At 45.1% G+C, this 13,247-nt stretch overlaps 1 protein-coding gene across 8 annotated transcripts in view; it reads right to left on the bottom strand.

Moving 5' to 3' along the window:
* chl1b (cell adhesion molecule L1-like b) overlaps positions 1-13,247 on the bottom strand; it is a 55,883-nt gene that overhangs the window by 12,086 nt on the left and 30,550 nt on the right. For 5 of the 8 annotated variants that reach the window (XM_072382866.1, XM_072382864.1, XM_072382865.1 and 2 more), the window contains exons 3-21: positions 13,100-13,117; positions 11,490-11,598; positions 11,092-11,282; positions 10,452-10,574; positions 9,863-10,033; positions 9,545-9,568; positions 9,357-9,468; positions 9,038-9,219; positions 7,923-8,054; positions 5,197-5,337; positions 4,286-4,397; positions 3,843-4,009; positions 3,600-3,765; positions 3,363-3,487; positions 2,945-3,046; positions 2,462-2,659; positions 2,157-2,227; positions 1,208-1,430; positions 147-262 (exon numbers count right to left, since the gene is read on the bottom strand). In XM_072382866.1, coding sequence (XP_072238967.1) covers positions 147-262; positions 1,208-1,430; positions 2,157-2,227; positions 2,462-2,659; positions 2,945-3,046; positions 3,363-3,487; positions 3,600-3,765; positions 3,843-4,009; positions 4,286-4,397; positions 5,197-5,337; positions 7,923-8,054; positions 9,038-9,219; positions 9,357-9,468; positions 9,545-9,568; positions 9,863-10,033; positions 10,452-10,574; positions 11,092-11,282; positions 11,490-11,598; positions 13,100-13,117 — 2,483 coding nt within the window. The remainder of the gene's footprint in view (positions 1-146; positions 263-1,207; positions 1,431-2,156; positions 2,228-2,461; positions 2,660-2,944; positions 3,047-3,362; positions 3,488-3,599; positions 3,766-3,842; positions 4,010-4,285; positions 4,398-5,196; positions 5,338-7,922; positions 8,055-9,037; positions 9,220-9,356; positions 9,469-9,544; positions 9,569-9,862; positions 10,034-10,451; positions 10,575-11,091; positions 11,283-11,489; positions 11,599-13,099; positions 13,118-13,247) is intronic. The other 3 variants (XM_072382861.1, XM_072382862.1, XM_072382863.1) reach the window with 3 other exon arrangements.

Genomic DNA, 13,247 nt, shown 5'->3' with positions numbered 1-13,247 from the left:
TCTGTCGTGGGTTGTTTTGCTGGTGACGTGAGCAGGAAAACAATGAGCCGGCAGAGCAGAGCGAGAGAAGCCAACGTTCAGAGCAAGGTCAGGGCCATTCCTTTTAAACTGTGTCTAAAAGCAAAGCTGTGTATTTGAGGTATTACCCTGTAGCCTCCCAGATGTCCATTCATCTTGTCTCTGTGTACTCGTGTCCAGGTAACCCTGACCACTGAACTGTTCCTCACCTCCACGGCTACATCAAAAGGCGCAGCGGAGGGAACTGGGAAGGCAAACACACATTAGAATCAACAGCAAGCTGCAAGTAAGTCAAGCACAGTATTCTAACCTTACTGTTGTGAGTTATTCTGAAAACAAGCTTTTATTCACTCAGTCAGACAGAAATGATCGGCCAAAACGGGACAAACTACAACTAACTACCATCTGTTTACGCTAACATCAATGCGGAAAGGACTCAGAGGACAAAACAACCACAAGTAATGTAGAAGGATTCAACAGTGGAGCTAAAGGGTAAAAACTTCACCACGCTGGAGTAAGCACACAACATTTATAAAGTGTCATAACCTGAGGTGGCTTCATGGGGACAAGTCCAAAAGAAAGCTAAACAAAACAAAGCCAGTAAACTTCTGTGCAGGCGTGAGTTCTGCTGAGAAACTACAGATGCTGCAGCCCAGGTCTAAACTGCTCTGGTCTGGGCTTTCTGACTTTTCAGACAGATATGGGTGTGAAACTGCCCACTTTAGACAACAGCCTGGTCCACACAGCTGCAACTCGGTGCAACAAAAGGCGAAAGGAACCGCTGTTCAGTTTGCCATTTTACACAGATACAACTAAAGAAGATGTCCTTGCAACAGACAGCGAATAACAAAGTGCCAAAGGATACTAATTGGTTCTCTCGTGTGTGAACATAACGCTGGTTCAAGCCTGTGTTTGGTGGCTTGCTTATGCTTGTATGATTCAGAGGTCAGCGTTATGTGACAGGTACAAAGGCTGAAAATGAGGGAAAAAAAGCAGCCAATGTCCAAAAGAAAGTCCTTCAGGAAGGCTGGAGAAGTGCTGCTTTTAAGCACTTTAAAAGAGGAGAAGAAAGTCTGAAGCAAAACATGAGGAACACAGGGGTGGATCAGCACTTTGTTACAGTACTGCCATTTGATTCATTGCTTGCAGAATAGCACAAAATGCCAGTTAAAGACAGATGACTACTCACAGTCCTCTCCCGAGTAGCCGGTCACTATCGTGGGCTCGGGGCCCCAGCCCTGATGGTTCTTGGCTTGGATCTTGATTTCGTATGGCACAAAGGTGGGAGTGTTCCTGACCACAAACGAGTGTCTCTTCACAGTGTGTTCCTTCCAGTCCTCCTCCACATCCTGCCGTCTGTAACTCAGCTTATACTCCAGACCGGGACCGTTCTGCTCAATGGGCCGCAGGGGCTGAACAACGGAGTGAGGGGACAGCAAAAGTGAAAAGCAACAATCAAGGCGTGGAAAGTTTCATTGAGACTTTAACAGTTGCATAAGACGCTTGCTGTATTTCACCACTTAGTGTCAACTGCCTCTGTGGGATTAAAATGACAAGCAAGCCCAGCGAGCTGTACTTGGAACATAAAACAATGGAACAATTGACCCAGTCCACAAGCAAGGCTTTTATTTGATACACAGCTTGCTAAGACACAGTATATGAAAAGATTCTTCTTCTCACAGAAGTCAGACCGTGAGAAAAAGAATGAGATTATTATCCATTATCCACAAAGGCAAATCATTAAGAGTAAGAGAGATCGTGAATCCAGGATTCAGAGGCTACGTTTCAATGACAAGGAGACCAGATAATAAGTGAAAGAGAGATTCATCTTTCTACAATAAAGGCAAATGTATTACTGTGAACATTAAAAGAAGATTCTCCTGCCACAGCCTTCCTTTCTCTGTCTAATCAAAGAAAACCAGAAAACCTATTCAGCGGGATCCCAGAAAGGGGCTTTTCTAAAGATCTGAGCTGCAGAATGAAATATCAAAAGACAGCCACTTTCTATTTCTTAGATTATTGGTAACATTGATAAAACTTCATCTGCGTTCTCTGAGAGAAATCCCATAACTGACAAAAGTGTCGCGGAAGTGAACAATTCTCTGTGGATAAAAAGGATAATAAAAGACCAGACGTACCTCCCAGTTGATATTCATTTCATGTGGCAAATGACCTTCGATTTTGATATTTTCGGGGTTCTTGTCCGGGGCTGTACAACAACAGAAGAAGAAAAAAAGAATATAGATTTTGTCAGCATTGTTAGTGGAAGAAATCTCCTGTGAAAGAGCCACACACGAGAGGAGATTTTCAACAAGAGTGGATTCAATTATGTGGCAGGTCTGAGTATTTTAAAGTTCACAGAGCAGTGGTGTTGGCAGCTCAAGTGGCTTGGAGGACCTTATCAAAAAGTGTAACAAACATTGAAAGAGGGTAAAGCTCAGACCTCTCAAGGGGGTTGTGTAAGTCTCTGTGGACTCGCTGGGAGGCCCCGCCCCTACAGCGTTCACACCGTACACGCGGAAACGATAGTCGACGTGGCCGTGCAGCTTGAGGACGGCTGAGTTGTGGTTCCCGGGCACTCGGAGCAGCTCCTTCCAGTTGCCTGGCTCCCACTTGCTTTCTTCATACTCGATAATGAACTCTGTTGACAGGCATAAAGACGATCAGAGCGCTCTCGCACTGTTTCTTCCAAAGGGCTGCTTATCTAACCCCCAGCTGTGCAGAACGCTCCTCTGGGAGACAAATCATGCTTCATGCTTGGGTGAATCAATAATGAATACGTATTGTACAAGATGGTATCAAACAAATCTATTATTCATGCAGCATGATGCCCAAAAGTGTGTACGTCACTTTAACACCATTCCCGGCAGGAGGCGGGGGCGTACTGTTTGTGCTGACACCTGCACACATGGATGCTTCTTTTTACCTGTGGTTGAGCTGTTGTGATCGTCCCCTGGGATCCATTTCAGTTTCACACTTTTTCTGTTGTGATCAGACAGGACCAAGCTCTGAGGTGCATCAGGGACATCTGAAAATCATCACAACAGCGCGGCGTTGGAAAATCACAAGTACATCAATCTCTGCGTGAAGAAAAAGGCCACTGCCACAAACGTTCAATCAAATCGTCCCGAGAGTCAGAGGATGTGGAACGAGCTGAATCGCAGTATTGGTCGTCACTGCATCTGTTCGATTGTGAGGCGTCAACAATATCTGGGATATCTGCTTGTCAGACATGCCACTGCACATATAAAGCTTCGGTCAGCATTTTCTGACATTTCGATGCCATGAAACCTATCCCTGAGCCTTTGACGTGGAGAAGAAACGGTGCTCAAATGTGAACTCACCTAAGACCATGAGCAGAGCTGAGGCCGTGTCCTGGTCCACCGGGGTTTTTGCCACACATGTATACACACCCTGGTCTCTGTGGCTCACGTTGATGATGTGAAGAACACCATCATCCAAAAAGTATCTGTTCACAGAAACACAGGCAAACCGCAGCGACTGACCAAACTGCAAAGAACAACAACTTTCTGGCTGGCATAAATCCACAATGCTGTAAGAGCAAATAACCCAAATCCTACCTTGAATTCTCTGTAAAGTTGAGGGCTATCTCCATATCATCTTTTTCCCACAGGAGCTCAAAGTCGTTGCTGAAGGACTCGTCGTACTCTGCCAGGCAGGAGAGCTGAGCTGTGGTACCTATTAAGATCTGCTGGCCCTCTGGGGCCACAGCTATTCGAGTGGGATCTTCCACAGGAAGGGCGAGTTAGTTACACTGAAAGCACTGCGAGCTGCTGCAACATTTTAATGATAAAAGTGTTTACCTTTCACATAAAGCGTGGCGTCGATGGCAGACGATCCCTCCGTGTTTTTAGCCAAACACATGTACTGTCCCGTGTCGCCTTTCTCCACGCTGTAGATCTCCAGCGAGCCGTTGTCATGGACTGTAAACCTGGGCCCCTCGACGGACTCAGAGGAGTTATCTTTGCTCCTGGAAAAAAAGAAACTCCCGTTCAGGTCTGCAGTGGAGTTGTCAACATTAAATATAAAAACAGCTGCCGTTTAAATGAATAAAAACTACATTGTGGCAGCAATGAAGAGACAAAAAGTGGCCGAATGGAAGGTTAGAGTTGACAGTGACAGTGCTAATTTGTCTCCTTTGAAAGAAATGGCAGGTCCCTGTACAGAAAGAGACAATATGCATCAAGCAGTTGAGATCTACTGCTCTCTGCTGGTGTACAGAGCCAGGAGGGAACCATGCACTTACCAGGTGATTGTGGAAGGAGGAGAGCTGAAGACCTTGCAGTGCATCATCACTCCTTTCCCCTCCACTGCAGAGTAATCCTCCCCTTCCTTGGTCAAAATCATCGGCTGTAGATCTGCAAAAACAGGCAGCAGAATAACCCTCATCAGTCTGAGGCCGCTTGAAACTAAAACTACCAGCCAAAAGCACGTTTTAAGCCGATAAAACAGGACTGAAATGTTGCATTTAAGTGTGGGCTGACTAAGTGACAGGATTGTTGCTTTACCTGAGTGTTAATCGAAGGCTCCTTTGTGTAATGAAAAAGAAATGACTAAGCTGTCAAGTTTTCAGAAATGTGAAAATAAAATCAAAGCAGAAAACAACTGAATAATGACTAAGCCGAGCACAAGCACCTTATCAGTTGTAGCCAAAGCCTGGCATTAAAATGGGCTGTCTCTGCTAATTGTTTACTGAGGCAGCAACAGGGACTCGGCATTCAGAGACTGTCCAGCTTTATTAACTCCTGTGTCACAGGGTGCAAACGCCCCACGTCTGCACAGAGCGGCAAAAAGCTACCTTCTGTTGTTTGGAATTTTATCTGCTCTTCTCTGGCAGCACATGTTTGTCTTATGGCACTGAAAATGTGCTGAATATAGGGCGAACTTGTTAGCATATAAACAGCTGCGAACAGAGCTCGTCTCTCGATGCAGAGAGCCGCTCGTCTAAATAAAATGGTACAGCTCTCGGCCCCCGGGCTCATCACTGCTTTATGGGCGCATGCCAGCATCGGGGCAGCTCTCAGGCTTGACACATCAGTCAGCAGTTTCTAAATGACTCCCTTTAAAGTCTGATCGCATGTTCGTGAACTTGGGGAAGCGGTTAGACAGAAGCGCTGGACACTGCGGCTCACAGAAAGAGCAGCTTGTCGTACTCACTCATAATCATGATGTTTGCGTTGGACAGAAGCGTTCCGTGTCTGTTGGAGGCCTCACACTGATAGACTGCACTGTCAGACGCTTTGGCATTGTGCAAAATGATGGTATCATCAAACACCCTCCTGTTGGCTGCTGGGGACTCTGCAACAGACAAAACACGAACACATGTTTCAGATCATCACCGTTAAAACAGAAACGGCTCAAATTGGGAGTTTCCATTTTGTGGTGTTGTCCAACATCTGCCCCTCCTCACGGACCCAGCGCTGAGCGCCAGGGCTTCGCTCACCTTCAGACGATGACGAAACCAGTGGCAGCTGGTGGACCACGCAGTGTCAACAACAAGCCCTTAAATAAAGCTTTCTGAAGAAAGAAACTGACAAACTTCAACAACAGAATGGGAATAATACTAACGAGTAAGTGCTGCAGTTAACTGAGGTAACTGATTAACTCCTGCTCTGAAATACTGGTTTTAAGAAGGAATACTGCACTCTCTTTCATTTGGACAAAGCAAACACTCTAATGGGTCTCTCTTCCTTTGGCTCTTGTGAATTTTGTTCATTAAACACTGCTTCATCTTCTTAAATGGATGAGCCCCTGGCCTACAGCCCCTCTGCCCCACACTGGAGGTACTTACTGTTCTCCCCTTTAGATACACTTAGATTAAAAAGCCTCCAGCTGATCCGAAATGCTGTGGCGAGAGTTCGGGTGAGAATTAGCAGGAGAGATGATATTTCTCCAATTTTAGCTTCTCTTTATTGGCTCCCTTTGAAACCCAGAAGAGAAAAATTAGAATGTCTTCTCCGCACACATGAAACTTTTAATGAACAAGGGCTGACTCTGAGCCATCCCTTTAATTATGCTGAAGAGTGTGAAGGTGCGCTGCGTTGCATGCTGGGACAAAGGAGGCATCTTGTGAAATTTGAGTTCTTTATTCTTAATTATGCAGCAGGCAAATATGTTGAACATTTGGCGCCGACACACTATCCTGAAGTTAGAAGTGAGGGTGTGTGGAAACAACAGACCTGCTCAGAACAGGTGGGAGTACGATACGGTGACTTGACACTTTACACCCTTAAGCCTCGGCTGCCTGGTGACCTTCCATGACAGCTCACCTCCGGTCACCCTGCTGTCCATGTATGTACATAACGTCATTGTTGTCACATTCTTTGCGTCTCTCTCTTTGCTCTGTCCTTCAGCGGGTATCCCTGGTCTGTTTTTTGTGTGCATTCGTGTCTCTGAACCTCCGCTGACCATTCAATGACATAAAAATAAACTTAATGGCTTGCAATCAATTCAAAGTGGTCTGAATTTGCTTATGCATTAAAAAGTCGATCTAAATCAGAGTTAGCTGCATATGTAAACTTCTTTCTATCCTCCAAATCGGAGTGAACTGATGTGGAGGAAAGCTGAAAAAACAACCCAAACCTAAAACAAAGCATTTTTCTCGTGAAGACCCACAGCCTGTATCACCCACAATGCAATTTCAGCAATAACAGTTCTGCTTGAAAGTGTAACATGTTATCTTAGCCAGAGCTAATAAAAAAACCTCTAACTCTCTCGGGTTTTTGTTCCTGTTGTCTCTGGCCAGCATTAACATCAACGGGAGAAATCAGATCAGAAATCTATTAGATTTTGCTCAGCATCCTTCCAGAGCCCTGCTGAGCTTTTCACATACGAGGTTAGTGGCTCCTCACACCTGAGTAACAGACACTTGAGACTGCTTCACTCATGTATGGAGAGAATACTTTTCCTTTCATTATTTCACGTTGAAGGGGCCATCATAAGAGCTTGAATGAGGGCATCTGGACTTATTTGGATCTTGAAGACGTTTCACCTCTCACCTCTCTTATAAGCAGAGAGGGTCATTAAGGTCTCACGTGTCACTGAACCCCCCCTGACCAATGTGCCTGTCGTTAGAGCCATTATCACCTCTGAACCGTCTACCTGCCTGAAAGGGTGACTTTTGCTCACAGGATGGAAGGTGTGAATGACTGTGAAACTGCCTGGGGAGGAGAGACAGGGCTGCACTGTAGGTGCTGCGAAGGTGATCCTGAGTCCACCTCTCTGTTCAAAGATGGGTTTTTTTCAGCTTAACATAGATGGCTTCCTTGATTCTTCTCTTCAACCATCTGTCCAGAATGTGTACATTACTGTCCTTTTTCCTTGCAATGCAGGTGCACTGCTGAGTCCTGAGTGTGACTGTAACCACCCTCTCTGCTTATAAGCTGACACTCTCCACCATCTGATTCAGAACTGAAGAGCCTTTCAGATGAGAGGTGAAATGTCTTCAAGGTCCAAAAAGAAGTCCAGTTGCCCTTATTCAAGCTCTTCTGATTACCATGACCTGGACATTTTCAAGAGGCCTGGTAGGATCCACAGGAGCAGTGCTCCCCTGAGGACCACAGCATAGCAGGACTCCAACGCACAAAGACACTTTGGAGTGTTTTCATTGGCTATGTGCGGTGGATTTAACACTGTCCATTGAAGACAGGGATTAAAGTGTAAACTCTGAACCATCAACACGAGGCAGAGATGGGCAACGCGATGAGCTGGATAGTCTCTCCTGACCGTGTTCACTCACTAAATCTCACATGTTTCTAAATAGATGGAATTCTGTTTAAAGAGTATTTGACCTGAATACTTTCCTTTCCACTTTTGAGTTTCTTTTTGTTTGTTTTTTCCTTAATTGAAAATGAGGCGATGAGGGGAAGTGCGGTGGGACTGACCCTGCAGAGGAACACCGTTCACCCTCCACGTCGTGGTCGGCTCTGGGGTCCCGCTGGCAGAGCACTTGACGAGCACATCGGAGCCGATCATACTGAGCTGACTCTCCGGTTCCGACAGCCACTCTGGAGGCTCTGGGAACACACAGTCAGCAGGATGTTATCAGCTTGGTGTCAGCATAAAGGAGACAGTAAACCTTTTCAGAGGGAGCATACAACCCCAGTTAATGAATGGGAACTATTCAGTACAAACGAAGGCTGCGTTTACTGTCCATGACGTGCAGACATGGATCCACAAAGGGACACTTCTCACCAGAATATCTGTCAGCACAATACAGTAAACACTTCTGAAGTCTGCCGTACCTTTTTCCCTCAGCAAAGGCCTTATTTTTAAACAAGTGTTGCTTTATAATGGCTTTACATGTGCAGTTTCTTCTCATTTATCCACAGATTCAGCTACACTTTACTGCACTCGATGAGTCATGTAAAGTAAGTATATTTACTGAAGTACTTCATATTTCTGCTTCGCTGCTTTTCAGAAGGTAATATTGTACTTCAGCTTTTAGACACGAGTCAGAGAGAGTTAAGATGAGTGCGAGCTGAGAAATTCAACAAACTGCTAAAGATTAAATGCAGTCGTTTCCAATCTTTCCATATCTACCAAGATATCAGATGTTGCTCCAACTTAACTTCGAAGTGTGGTTTCAAGTGAAGATTAATCACATAAAGTTGTCCAACATTTCATAAAAAAGCAAAACAGGAGAGAAAAGCTTTGTTTTTTAATCTTTCCTGTCAAACTGATTATCATCCAAAAAGTCAGATTCATCTAAAGATAATGTGGAAGAGCTGCATTCATTCCGTTTAATATTTAATCATTCACCACACGGCCCGTCGTGACCATCATAATACTTTTCCCAAAGTAACTTTGCTTAATCTGCTTTACGAGTCAAAGATCTGAGAGCCCCAAACCACATTTTAATGGAACACTCAATGCTGTGTCATTAAACTTATTGTTCTTATAGCAGAGATCAGTATATGCTTCATTTATTCAATAACCTCAATTAAGTTTCATATGATAACAGCACTGCAGGCTTTACAGCCCTCTGCCCAACTGTTACCTTCGACTGTCACTGTGAAGTAATGGACGTCTTCTCCGAGTGGGTTTTTAGCTTTGCACATGTACTTCCCGCTGTCCCCCTGTTCGGCGCCTGGTATGTTGAGCAGCTTCCCATGATTCTCCTTTGTTGCTTTTTCGGGAAGTTGGTGGCCCATTTTCACCCACTCCACCTCTGGAGTAGGTCTGAAAAAGATGGGACAAATGTTGAGTCTAAAGCTAAATACAGGACAAATACGATGTGCAACATCCAAAACTGGGTTTTCATTTAAATCAGTTCAAATCAGACAAAATTAAATGTGTACTGATGTGTATTTACTCACATTCCCTGTGCAATGCACTCCAGTTTCAAGTCCTCTCCTTTGACCAGCTGTATCTCGGATCTGGCACCAGAGGGCGTCATAAGAGAGGGTTTCCTCTCCAGAATTGCATTAGCTGAGACAGAATTGCAGAGAATCAGATCAGATCCGAACACAGCTGGTGAAATGCACTCTTGAAACGGCACGCTTACCACTTTCAGGACTGTCTTTATCTCCTGACATGATGGTGGATGACACACACGGCAAAAAGGAAAAAAATAAATTAACACGATGACAATGAGGATGCATGATGAAAAACACCAAGATCAGAATCAACAAGAAACCAAAAGATGCATGAGAATAAGACAGCACGACACTGAGATGGCTTCTGAAGCGTCACTTTGAAGGTGAGCATCAGTGAGCGTGCTCGGAATGATCGGCGCTCGGAAAACCAATCAAAGTCGGCATCATGCTGGTTCCAAAGGCAAACAGAACTCAGGTGAAGACAAAGAAGCCGACTCGACACCTACTCGCTTTGACGATGACAGACATGGCGTTCTTCTGAACGATGGTTCGTATCGTTGGGAAGGCAGCGAAGCAGCAGTAGTCTCTCCTGCTGTCCTTCTCCACCGCGTGGGAGAAGTAAAGGTCTCCGTTCAGGCCCGTTGACACCCTCTCATCCTGCTCGATGTGTTGGAGGTCTGAGCGGTGAGGTGATGGTGGTCATTTCAGTCACATATTTCAGTTTGGTTTTTTTAGCAGCTTTAGATGTCAGTGTTTTATCTGTTATATTTCCTGCTTGTTTTAGCACCTTATCAACGCTGCAGTCAGACATCATAATTACACACTTACTAATCAATAATTCAATATCCATTCTGACATTTTGTCAGCCTGGTGCATTTCATGCCTGTGGCAAGGTGAAGCTCTCAAATGGGATTTACAGATAAGCGTTAGTCCGCTCCGCAGGGGTTTGTAACAGCTGACACACATTCACATCTCTCACGTTTAAGGGGAGTCATTCAGAGGATAAGATGATGAAGCTTTATCACATTTTGCTCTCTAAATATTAATGAATACAACGTAACATGAATAAGCACATACAGATAATGTATCACTTACTGATAGTCATCCAGTAGATCTGCAGAGGAGGAACGCCTTGAGGTGGGTCACACTTCAAGGTAAAAGGCTGGCCTTCCTCCACCACAACAGGATCAAGAGTCTCTTTAGGGAATTTTGGAACATCTAGGAGGAAAAACAACAACAACAAAAAGAAAAAAGAAAAAACTTGCAGTCAAACAGGAATGAATACAATCTATGTTGCAATTCTCCTCTCCACCAGAAGATGGCGGTAACATCTTTCCTGAATTAAATGCGGAGCATGTGTTTTCTGAGCTCTGTACAGTATCATTCAGCACTCCTTTCAGTCAAGGCCTGCAGAAAGAAAACAGACATCACTGCTAGTTCTGTGTGAGGCCCGGTCACCTCCGCTGGGTGGCTGCCGCCCAGCCAATAGAGTCCAGATCCCCTCAGGAGCAGATTTCATGTATTTATTTATTTAGTTGTTTTTTTGGGGAGGATTTACTCTTTTAATCGCACATGGGGGATAAAAATGCTGTGATGCTGAGATGCTGTGAGGGTCAGAGCATTCAGCAGCTTCCAATACAATCAGATGCTCACAATGGAGAGGTAGAATCATTGCAGGGGGCTGCCAATTCTGAACAGAGCACCCCCCCCCCCCACACACACACAGGTTACTCACTGGGCACAATGAACTCAATCTCCTTGGATATGGCGGTCCCCAGTTTGTTTGAGGCGGAACAGCGATAGGTTCCCTGGTACTCTGTTAGGTTCCCATTATTAGGTATCACAAAGGTCCCAGAATTCTCTTCTTTCATCAGGCGGGGGTCTTGAAAGGGGTCGAATTCCTGGCCATTCTTGGTCCATCTGAATCTACATAAAGAAAGCAGTTACTGAGATGTCACGTCTTTCAGATGAAACTGCAGCCCCCCTCACTTCCCAAAGTTCAACCTCAAAGCGCCCGAACGCAACATGTTGATGGTAAAGTGGCGTTGTCTGTATGTGGCGTTTGTTTGGCTGCTAATAAGCTCTCTATTCTTCCCTTCTCTCATCTGAAGTGTTGGAGGACTCAGTACTCACTCTGGCTCGGGATTGCCTTTGGCTTCACACGTCATGGAGAAGCTCTCTTCAAAAGGGAAGGCGATGATAGAGCTGGGAGACTGAGCTGTGATGGTGGGCAGCTGCTCAACTGGGCAACAAACAGACAAGCAGGCGTGGAAATGAGAGACACAGCGTGGGCATCCACACAGAGAGCTTTTTCAGAATGATCTCACATGAACTACGGCAGCGGTTCCAGACCTTTTCAGATTGTGACCCACCCTCAAAAACTATGAAACTGTGACTTTGCATTTTGATTGTTCCAAACATACTGATACTTAAACTTATTCGTATTAATGAGGGGAAAAAAATCCATTTTTGACTGCTCACGATCAACTTGTGGCCATCTGGAGGGTCTTGATCTACAGGTTGGGAACCACTGCACTCTTTTGTCTATCACAGTATGAGTCTACAGACAGAATCTCATGAAAAACGTTCAGTATTGACAATGACGATAGTTGAATATCTGTAAAACAGGCACTGCTTCGGTTTGGAAAGATGAAAGCTTTGGGTGGGCGTTCGGACAAAATCATGGGTGACTTTAACTCGGGCGCACTATTCAGATCACATCCTTAAACAGATCAATAACTGTTTAAACTTCCCAACTCTAAGTTAAGCGAGCACGGTGATGTTTGGTTAGGACCAGGCTCGCTGGATGCGCCTCAGAGGCGCGCCGTAACTTATCGTGGCGACAGCACGGTGGACACAGGAGCGGATCGCCGTCATGAAAGAAGCGTTGTTGTGAGTTTACACTAGTTGCGCGGGTTAATTACACGAGCTGCGTCTCCAGTGCCGTGTCGGCCTTCGCTTTAAGCCCTTAATTGATTCTTTACAGGCCAGCTGCCCGTGCAGAGGTCAGAGTAAGTTTTCTCCTCCGTATTCAAGCTACTCTTTGGTTAAAAGCTCTCTGTTTAAGTTCTCCCTTCATATGTTAATAACTTAAAAGAATTTATTTAGCTTGATGTAGAATACACTTAATGCTGCCCCTTTTAATACAACGTGTGTGGGTTTAATTCGAGATGCACGTTTGAAAGAAGTCATTTGTCTGGTCTTCTGTTATCAGAGGTATTCTCGTCTGTAAATGCTGCAGTATCTTCACTTTCAGGGGATTCTAATCTTAGAATCCACCGCTACTTTTCTCTCCTGTTTCCTGAGGAAACACCTGTGCGCTCTGATAGGAGCTCCGTCGCTGTCACTCGTCCAAGGAGCCATGCACACAACTAATAACGCGATCATGATTTGAACCGACTACGTGGGGAGATGATAATTCACACCGTGGATGGTGATTCTGCCCCAAAACAAATCTTCAGAGGATCTTATCCTGTGAATCTTATCCTCTTATCCATCCTTATCTTATGTCCAGCTCGCCCACCCTTACAGTGAAACGAATGAAGTTAGACGGGTTTTATTCTGCTGCAGTAATCTTGATGAGTCTCCTGTGGTTATGGCATGTGTTGGGATGGGATGGGTCCTAGAAGCAAATTACCAGCATTATGGAGTCATGACTGATGCCACGTGAGACAGAGGTGCAGAACATATGGAAGCTGCTGCAGAGTTCTAAAACCAGCAACACAACGGCGGAGTGAACTTACTGTTGACGTGACCCAAAACTATATAATCCATGGCAGCGGGGGGGGAAATAAACAAAAGAAAAACAGTCAGCAGTTTGGGAATAATCCCCCTTCTTGTCACAAGTATTCTCTGTACAACATCCCTTTAAACAGAGGGCAGAACTCAGAT

Source organism: Leuresthes tenuis, unplaced genomic scaffold (assembly GCF_036924035.1).
Source record: "Leuresthes tenuis unplaced genomic scaffold, fLeuTen1.0.hap1 SCAF_3, whole genome shotgun sequence".
NCBI classification, from domain to species: Eukaryota; Metazoa; Chordata; class Actinopteri; order Atheriniformes; family Atherinopsidae; genus Leuresthes; species Leuresthes tenuis.
This window is presented reverse-complemented; position numbering and strand designations above follow the sequence as displayed.